This window comes from Helianthus annuus, chromosome 9 (genome assembly GCF_002127325.2).
Source record: "Helianthus annuus cultivar XRQ/B chromosome 9, HanXRQr2.0-SUNRISE, whole genome shotgun sequence".
In the NCBI taxonomy this organism is placed as follows: domain Eukaryota; kingdom Viridiplantae; phylum Streptophyta; class Magnoliopsida; order Asterales; family Asteraceae; genus Helianthus; species Helianthus annuus.
Window position 1 is genome coordinate 13,672,839 of NC_035441.2, and position 10,034 is coordinate 13,682,872.

Consider the following 10,034-nt stretch of genomic DNA (forward strand, 5'->3'; position numbering starts at 1 on the left):
TTCTAAGCATTCAGTTCCTCCTAAGTTCCTTTGACCAATTTAGAATTAGTTCTTCTAGTTGAAATAACTCGTCAAGGAGCATTTCCCCTAGAATATCTGGCTGGGCGCATTCGAGGGAGAGATAGTGCTTATTTTTACTTTCGCCCCTCTTAAGGGTATAAGGAATCGGTGGGTCTATATAGTGGGGCCTATAATTTAGGAAATAACATTTTAATTCTTCATGTTCGCCTCCACATAATCGACACCACATACCATAAGAGTGCCGAAAGTAAAAAGAATTACTATCACTCATGTTTGTGTCAGAAATTACCAACCGCCGGGATCTAACGGTTCTGTTTTCAGTAAGAGAATCTTGGGCACGGGGGCGTGTTGAGTGGACAAGGCCTCGTGTTCAGCTTACTGTCTGACTTAAAACAGGATTGACAGTTCCAATGATTGAGCACGGGGGCGTGTTCAGCGGGCACGACCCGTGCTGAGCTCTGCAGAAGCTGAAAAAAATAAGAAAAATCCTAAAAATTAAAAAGAAAAATAAAAATATGATTAGGCCGTTGATTCCTAACTTTGTTAAAATCCTTGTGTCCCCGGCAACGGCGTCAAAAACTTGATGCGTGTGTAGTGTAATATATTTTTAATATATAATTAAGCCTTTTTTACACCTTTAGCCAAGTTTTAAATTTATAAAACACGATATTCACTAACACTAAACACACATATGGGCAAGTGCACCCATCGTGGACGTAGTATAGTGTTGGTAAGATACCGAGGTCGTCCAAGGACACAAGAGCTTTTAATACCGGTTTATCCTCAACGTCTAATCAAATCAAAAGGTGAGAAAAATGATTTTTAAACTAAGAAAATAAAAACTAACTAAATGCAGAAAAATAAAAATAAAGTAAAAAAAAACAGATAGACAAGATTGAATCACTTGGATCCGAAACGTGTATTAGTATAACCTTTGATTATTTTCGCACTTTTGCACTTGTTTAAGAGATTATCTTAGTTATTGTAGTAGGCCCCTCTTTTGAAGGCGACGTTACCCTCAACCCAGTAGTTTGAGTCAGCAAGGATACAATCCTAAAGGGTCGGATTATTGAAAGATAATGAATTAAGTTATTAATGCAAATTATGGTAGGCCCCGCTTTCGGCGGTGACGTTACCCTCGGCTAAGTAGTCTGAGTCAGCAGGGATACAGTCCTAAATAGCCGGGTTATAGTATTAATAGTAGTTAACTTATGAGGGGGTCAAAGAGTTTGGATCCCCGCCATCCAATACCTATGGGCATTGAAGTAGATCCTACTAAATTTGACCCAGGTCCCAAGCAGGACCTCTAAACGCTGAACAAGGGCAAGACCCTTACCAAACCGTTCCCTTAACCCCCGACCAGGTAGCCAACATACCTCCATATAGACCGTGGAGATATGAATGGTGAAAATCTTTTATTTTATATAGACAGTAAAATAATGCCAAGACACCACGGACAAACGATAAGGAAAGATCACCTTCAACATAAGCAACAATACAAAACCAAATAAAAAGTGCAAAAGATTAAAAATAAAAAGTATTATATTAAACACTTGTCTTCACCAAGTGATGTAAGAGACTTAGGCAAACATGGCCTTGATTGTCAAGAACTCTTACGATCAATCTTGGATCCCGAGACGACTCACACACTCTATGATGGACAATGGATGATGGTGGTGGATGATGGTGTTATGCTGGTGGTGGGTGGTGGATGAAGTGTGAGAGAGGTGGTGTGCCAAGGGATGAGATGGAATGAAACCAAGCACCCCTATTTATAGGCTGAACAGAAGGCTGGGCACGGCCCCGTGTCCGCTGGACACGCCCCCGTGCCCGTCTGACACTCTCTCTTCTCATTAATTGTAATTCGCAATTACAATTAATGCGCCTGCTGTACTTTCACCACGCCCCCGTGCCCACTGGACACGACCCCGTGGTGGGCAATGGAAGCTTCTACAAGTTTGTCTTTTATGCTGCTTCTTGGGCACGGCCCCGTGCTGGCTGAGCACGGGGCGTGTTCAGACTTCTGTTTTCTCTTCTTTGCTTTGGAGGATGCCGTTGAGGGTCCGGGCAGTCTACTTTTATTCCTTTCCTTGTATTTATGCCAAAATTAGTTGTTCAGACTTCTGTTTTCTCTTCTTTGCTTTGGAGGATGCCGTTGAGGGTCCGGGCAGTCTACTTTTATTCCTTTCCTTGTATTTATGCCAAAATTAGTTGTCTTTTTGCTTCTTTTGTGAATTTGAGCTCATTTCATCCTGAAAATACAAAAGGAAGACAAAAACACTCTCTTTCCAACATTAGTACTTAAAAAGGGTTAGTTTTATGCCTTAATTGATGTGATTTATATGTTGTATTTTACACACATCACTTTCCACAGTCCTCCCTTGGTTCGATACCCTGCTTTTTCTATACTAATAGTTTAAATAGGTTTTTGCGTGTCCATAACGACAGACATCATCTGTTACCAAGCTCCGGCGTGAGAATAAGTAAACTTGCCGGGAAATGAGAGGAGCTTATTCCGATGAGTGTGATCATCGGAATATTTCCTCTAAGGTGTGAATCTTAATAAATGTTCGTGTGTGTTTAATGTATGGGAATGTTGGTCGGAACCAATGAAAGGGGAGTAAATGAGAGTATATTGAATGTCATACCTGCTTGTTACCGTTTTTCTCTCCTTATATAAGCAAATAACCTTATCTTGCATGTGGGATATTGACTAAGATGATCCAATGGTTTCTGGTAATCTTCGGGGGGCTCAGACACGTGTCTGACCCCCAGCGGCGAGATGATAGCCTCATTTAATGTTTTACGGCTGGAGAAGTACAAAGCCAGCCAAGATGCCCTTCACACCGGGCATTAAATACTTCCCTTTTTCTGAATCCTAGTTTCCCGCTCATATTTACATGGGCAAAGTCTTAATAGAGAAGTAAATTCATTTGTGGGCCTCATGTGTTGGGCCTTTATGGCATCAGCCCGAATCGGGTAAATGGAGCAATCCATTGACCCGTCATCAAGGGGTGACCGGGTTTTTAACACAAGTATAACACTAAATTTCTTTTTCAAGGTGGGCTGTCGTGGAGTACAAGAGTTTGGAGTTCTGATCGATCTATCCTCCAATCATAATAAGTTTTCTTGAATTCAAGTTGGGTATGGTTTACTTTCCACTGTCATGTAAACAACCACCTCAACGTCATATCAGAATCAGATTTCACTCTATTTCCATTTTCTTCCACTTGAGAGTGTGGTTCCACTTTACCATGTCACGTCATTTTTATTGTTTAAATACTTTTGTTTTAACAAACAAGAATATTAACAAAATAGAAAACAACTAATAATTAAAAAACTAGCGTCTATTAACAAAATAGAAAACAATTAATAAAAAAAACTAGCGTCGATCGTCGGCGCGAACTGTGATAAAATGTTCAACCAAATTCGTCCAAATATTATTATTGCGTATCTGCCAATTATCTTCTAATCCGAAAATCACTTCAACCTCATTTACATCGTCCCCAAGGTAAAATTCAAATGAATAAAACCAACCTAAATGAACATGAATAGTGTTCATTCAGGTTGTCGATATAACCAATGGTGTTAATCCACCTACCCAACACCTGGTCTTTCATCTTTAACCCGCGTGTCTTTGTGTGGATGTGTTTAATTGGATGATGAGGCGGTGCCTAGCGTCCTCATCAGATTTAGACGCCAAACCACAAGCAAATCACCAAATGTCCATCCAGAGAGAGAAAGTGATAGAGAGAGACGGAGGTTGTCGCAGCCCTTGTCTTCACTCCGCCGTCTCTGGCGGACGGTGGTGGTACTAAACCCGTCACCTTCACCATGGTGCCCGTCAGTTGGTGGCGGATGGTGGCGCCACCGCCTCTATCGGACGGTGGCGCTCTTGAATCCGCCGCCTTCGCCATGCTGCCAGGCGATCGTTGGTGACGGATTCACATGAGGGTTCCGGTGGTGTATCGGCGGTGCTTTTGATTTACTCCGGCAATAGGAACGATGGCCCTCATCTTTGTTTCACTCATCATATAGCGGCCAAGAAGATTTAAAGGTAATCTTCAGATTCGGTGTCTTTTAATTTATTATTGGATTAAACACTTATTTGGTTTTTTTATCTACTTTTACCCTCTTAAATAACACTATAACATATAAAACACTTGCCATCTTTGCATTTCCCAATTTTAGATGGTAGTTTAGGTGAAATAGTGTGATGTGTATAACTTTAATCATTAAAAAGACCATCCGGTTGTCAATTTGTCATTTGGAAATTGTAATGCATCACTTTATCTATTTATGTCTAAGAACAGAAATTATATAAATAGCAATCCTGATATGTCTACCTTTATATGGTCATTGTGAGATCATTTGTTAAGTAAAATTTTGTACAAACTATATAGTTGTTTGATATAATCTTGAGCTTTGAGAATTTGGGTAAAAGGAAGAAAAAAAAAAGCAACTTATGGGGAGATAAATTTGCTTTCTGTGGTGTACATTACTTTTTGATGTGATACCTGCTCCATATGAGATATATGAGGTGGAAGGAACAAATTAATAGTAAAGAGGGTTTTTGGATAAACAAATTATTATTATATATATCAATTTACATCGCCTACTTGCGCCAGAAATCTTTTCAACTTTTCGTTTCTGCCACTCAACTGTGTCTTCTTTGATTTCCCCCTCAACACATATCAGTTGCTATTTGGCTTCTTCATACCACTTTTTACACAGGTTCTTGAGAGATAATCTAGACAGAGGAAGGGAGAGAGGTGGTAGGCACGGTGGACGACCGACGGAGGGCAGCGGCTTACAACGCAGAAGACGGTCTTCATCGTTTTCCTCCGTCACTTGAAACCAGATCCGCCGGCTGTGGCTTCTAGAAGACGTACTGCCGACAGCATCGGCGAACTGAGATAGCGATCCTTTGTCTTTGAGATCAAAACGATATGAGAAAGAGGGAAAGAGGGCAGGGGCGGAGACAAGGCGGCGATTAGGGTTCCTGCGCAAGCTATTACTTCCATCAATCGATTATCCGGTCAGTATCGTTTCTGAATTCGATTCTTAATTTCATGTTTTTGGTAAATTTTGGTTATTTTACGGTGTTTCTTTTACTAGATCTATGGTTGCATGTCCCTTCAATGGATAGATTGACTACTTGCACAGTCGTCGGAATGATCTTCTCTCTCCTCCAGTGGTTCCTCCTCTCCAAAGTCTCCCTCTCACTTGATAAACCAGAGTTTATGGAGTCGTTGATCGAGGAAGAAGAAGGTGTTCATGATCATACCGTTATTCAGAACACTGTCTCTAAAGGTAGTTTAGATCTTTGTGATTTGTAGAATAATATTATGATAATTTGTGTGCGTAATTATGATTTTATGAATTTATTTTTGTGATTTTGTATTTTTGTATTATTGTATTATATATGATGTTTTTAGGCTTAATTATTGGAATATTGTTTGTTTGTTGCTGGGGAAATCTATTCCTCTATCCATGAATTAGGTTCTATGGATTGAAAATCAGGTTGATACTTAATAATTAATGATATTGTCTTTAAAAATTAGTTTATATATTCAATACGTTGGTTTGAGATGAAGTTTATGTTTCCTTCAAATTTTGGGATTGATGTGGTGGTATTTGGATATATGATGATAGAACTTGCAACTCTGTTGACAGGATCAAGTTCTACAAGATATGAGTGATCAAGATCTTTATCAAGCACTTGGTGATTTATAATGAAACTCATTTGAAAACTTTGTTCTATCACCTGTAGTGTTGTTGATTGATGAAAGGCGATTGATTATGTCAGGTTTAATAAAAAAAATTATAATTGCGGCTTAGTGATATTCGGCTGCTAATTGTATAGGTTATGTGTTAAGTAGTAAGTCCTAGGGTGGGGCTTAATGAAATCAGTGTAACCCGGGTTGCGACCGAGCACTAGAGAGAAATGATTTTGCTGCACATGATAAATTTGGATGGAATAATTATGATCTGGTTTGTTGATTCTGTTTTATATAGGTTTTAATATATAATTAATATAATAAAATGATAAATTTGGATGGAATAATTAAGAATGTCATCAAACCTTAATTATATAAAAGTTAACTGACTTAAATGATTATTGTTGTTTAACCAATTATGTTGTCTTATATTGGAAGCCTATTTGGACAATCCATAAAAAAAGAAACAAGAGTAGTATGACTACGTGGACTACTTCATTCAAGTGGATTGCACCAAAATATTGTGGCAGGAAGAAAGGCGCTCGAACTCGTCATCTTAGGAGGTAGGGTTTAAATGTTCTTTTTTTTTTTTGTGGTAAATTCGTAATAACTATTGTTTTAGTGTGTTGTTTTGGTGATGAATATATATGTAATGTTGATGTAGGTGAGTGCAGTGCTTCATCCAAGAAGACCCAGTGTATCCTGGGTTTTACACTTTTCTAATACAAATCTATAGCATTGTGTTACCTTTGGGTTATGTATGTGTGTTTTACTTCTTTGCCACAACACAGAGTACAAGCCTACAAGCACCTACTTCCGATGACGACGTTCTTTTGTATAATTGCTTTTTAGACATATATTTGATCATAGTTTTCATCTGAGAGCTGGGTAAAGGTTAAAATTTTGTTGGGGCCAATATGAGTCGGTTGCTGCTAGGCGACTTCAAGAAACAAGAGTTCGAGTTCCGACTAACGCACACGACGAATTAAAAACTTCAAAAAGGAACTTTTTTGATGGTTGCAGATGATGAAGCCTATGAAGCTGAAACCTGAAACAACCCATCACCGTGCAGAACGTTTAATAGAAGCATACCTTTTGTACAACTTATCTACATAACACACTAGGTGTTAGTACATTAGGTGTTGGTATATGCTAATTTGTGATCAACTTTCTACCATTAATATTTGTATTTCCTTGATAGCAGGCTTGGTGATGTGCCTATGGAATGTAGGTGTAACAAACACTTAGGTTTTATCAACTATGATACATATGAAATGAATTCCCGCCGTGCGCACAATAATCGCTAATGCTTCCGAGCACAGCCCTGTAATTGTAAAGACATTGATAACAATGGTATTGATTGTTTTGTAAAATATTAAAAAAATAGAATTTAAATATATTTAAATAATAATAAAATCTTTTATATCACCTTTTAATCTGGCCTAGACCTCTGCTTCCAACAACTAGGAGATCAATATCCATTTGGTCTACAGCTTCAACCAGCATTTCCTTTGGATTTCCCCTTAAAACCAAGTATTCTACTTTTATCTGTTGGAATTGTTCAAGTGACGATCAAGAATATGAGATGTTACAAAAGAAAATATGAGCCGATTTATATGAAATTTAGGACGGTCGAGAAACATGATTAACCTTATGTTGGTCACATAATTCTGAGGCGCGAGCAAGGATTTTAGCAGCGCTTTCTTCCTCGGCTTTCACCACGGAGTCCCTCATCCCAGATGTTGCAAATAAAACTGCATGCCCCACAAATAAGCAGATAAGCGGTTTTAATAGTCAAAACGTTGATGATCAAGTTAGCAAATCTAGCACCCCTAGAGGTGTTCACGGTATGGTTTTGACAGTTTTTTTTCAAACAATGAGCCAAAGTTGTTAGTAACTTTTTTTTTACTATTGTAAAGCAAACAAAAACCAAACTGTTGAAATTAACACTCTGGTGTTCACGGTATGGTTTTGACGGTTTTTTGTCAAACAATGAGCCAAAGTTGTTAGTAACTTTTTTTTACTATTGTAAAGCAAACAAAAACCAAACTGTTGAAATTAACACTCTGGTTATGGTTTTGACGGTTTTTTGTCAAACAATGAGCCAAAGCTGTTAGTAACGTTTTTTTTTTACTATTGTAAAGCAAACAAAAACCAAACTGTTGAAATTAACACTCTGGCTTTGGTTTGGTTTCACGGTTTAGGCCTATTGGCCTTTAAAATAAAATAGTAAAAAACATAAAATACTATCAAAAGCAGTAATATTCCAGCAATTAATACTTAAAAGAGTGACTCTTTGTCTTTGTATTCTAAAGCAAAGTCTATTCATATGTGTAGTCTTAACTTAGAATGATTAAGGCTCATGTAAAATATAAAAAGTTACATATCCCATAATCATATGTTTAGGTCCGTTTTTTAGTTTTTTTACGTGCGGTTAAACCAAACCATTTAGTACGGTTTGAAAATTTCTAAGTTGGCCAACCAAAAAATATTTAAAAAACGGGAGCCGTGTTGTAACCATTCTACAGTTGATGATGTTGAAAAACAAGCTATGTGATGTGCTAAAAGTGGTCTATAAAAACTAACTAATTTTAATCCTAAACTAGACACTCTAAGTTTTAAATTTATAACCTAAGACTCTCTAAAAAAAACCTAGCGCACACAGCCGGCATGTGACACCCTAGGAAAACCAGTAAACCACGCAACCTAACTAGCTTCCTCAGTAACCACATGCTAAATTTCGGGACGAAATTTCTTTCAAGTTGGGGATAATGTGACAACTCGAGTTTCCAAGATTCCATCTTCGCATTCAATGCACGTTAATTGTTTAAGTTGTTTGTTTACACGACTTGTTTGCTTTGTAACCGTACACGTTTGTGATATGTTATATCATTATGTGACTTTTGTGTCGATATGCTTGGTGATATGATATGTAACATGTATGAATAAATTAAAACCTTAAACTAATTCACCTTGTATAAGCTCGACGAAACCAAGTGTTTCGCCATAAACCACTTCGACGAAACAAGTGTGTTTTGTCACACACACCTCGACGAAACGGGAGTTTCGCCGGCCCGGGTTTCTCCGAAGCCCAGTTAAGGCCCAACAGTTACGGTTTACGTATTTAAGGGTCGTAGGTTATGATGTGCACATAATGCAACATATAAATTACATCAGTTGTGGCTTAAAACTAACCCTTTTTAGTACTAATGTTGGAAAAAGTGTGCTTTTGTCTTCCTTTTGTATTTTCAGGATTAAATGAGCTCAAAATAACAAAAGAAGCAAAAAGACAGCAAAATCTAACATAAATACAAAAAAAGGAACAAAAGTGATATGCCTGACCCCCCGACAGCATCTTCCCAAGCAAAACAAAGAAGACAGAAGACTGACCACGCCTCGTGCTCAGTGAGCACGGGGCCGTGCCCAAGTGCCAGCAGAAAAGACAAACCCATAGAAGCTTCTACTGCCCACCACGGGGCCGTGCCCAGCGGACACGGGTGCGTGGTCAACTTCCTGCAGGCGCATTTATTGTAATTGCGAATTACAATTAATAAAGAGAGAGTCAAATGGACATGGGGCCGTGCCCAGCGGGCACGGGGCCGTGCCCGAGCTTCTGTTCAGCCTATAAATAGGAATGTTTGGAGCTCTTGGAACTCATCCCTTGGCACATCACCTCTCTCACACTTCACCCACCACCCACCACCATCACAACACCATCATCCACCACCATCATCCATTGTCCATCATAGAGTGTGTGAGTCGTCTCGGGATCCAAGATTGGTCGTAAGAGTTCTTGACAATCAAAGGCCATGTTTGCCTAAGTCTCTTACATCACTTGGTGAAGACAAATGTTTAGTGTCATACTTTTATTTTTAATCTTTTGCACTTTTAATTGGTTTTGTATTAATGACTTTAATTACTAGTTTCTTATGTTGAAGGTGATTCTTCCTTATCGTTTGTCCGTGGTGTCTTGGCATTATTTTACTGTCTATATAAAGTAAAAGATTTTCACCATTCATATCTCCACGGTCTATATGGAGGTATGTTGGCTACCTGGTCGGGGGTTAAGGGAAGGTTTTGGTAAGAGTCTTGCCATTGTTCAGTGTATAGATCTTGCAAAGGACCTGGGTCAAATTTAGTAGGACCTCTTTCAATACCTAAAGGTATTGGATGACGGGGGTCCAAACTCTTTGATCCCCTCATAAGTTAAACTACTATTAAAACTTTAACCCGGCTACTTAGGACTGTATCCCTGCTGACTCAGACTACTTAGCCGAGGGTAACGTCGCCTTC

General features: G+C 38.6%; 1 protein-coding gene and 1 long non-coding RNA gene across 3 annotated transcripts; one reads left to right on the forward strand and one right to left on the reverse strand.

Moving 5' to 3' along the window:
* The first annotated feature begins 3,408 nt into the window (after positions 1 to 3,408).
* Positions 3,409 to 7,017, forward strand: LOC110877013. 2 transcript variants are annotated; one of them, XR_004866498.1, is made up of 5 exons: positions 3,409 to 4,078; positions 4,756 to 5,059; positions 5,140 to 5,334; positions 6,180 to 6,304; positions 6,406 to 7,017. It is a non-coding gene; the product is annotated as an uncharacterized LOC110877013 (long non-coding RNA). The 2 variants fall into 2 exon arrangements; XR_002556707.2 differs by having other exon boundaries at positions 5,698 to 6,304; positions 6,406 to 6,999.
* On the reverse strand, positions 6,996 to 7,528 carry LOC110877012 (universal stress protein A-like protein). Its single transcript, XM_022125168.2, has 3 exons — positions 7,392 to 7,528; positions 7,171 to 7,289; positions 6,996 to 7,065 (listed from the first exon to the last, which is right to left on the reverse strand). Exons 1-3 carry the CDS (start codon positions 7,473 to 7,475, stop codon positions 6,996 to 6,998), a joined length of 273 nt encoding a protein of 90 aa, XP_021980860.2. The 5' UTR covers positions 7,476 to 7,528.
* Between the last annotated feature and the right edge of the window lie 2,506 nt (positions 7,529 to 10,034).

Bases quoted from the DNA above. Each gene is read 5' to 3' on its own strand.
- LOC110877012 (XM_022125168.2), bottom strand. From the start codon at position 7,475: ATGAGGGACTCCGTGGTGAAAGCCGAGGAAGAAAGCGCTGCTAAAATC. The intron at 7,290-7,391 runs GTTAATCATGTT...CAATTCCAACAG, and splicing joins AATTATGTGACCAACATAAG to ATAAAAGTAGAATACTTGGT. The intron at 7,066-7,170 runs GTGATATAAAAG...TTACAATTACAG, and splicing joins GGTCTAGGCCAGATTAAAAG to GGCTGTGCTCGGAAGCATTA.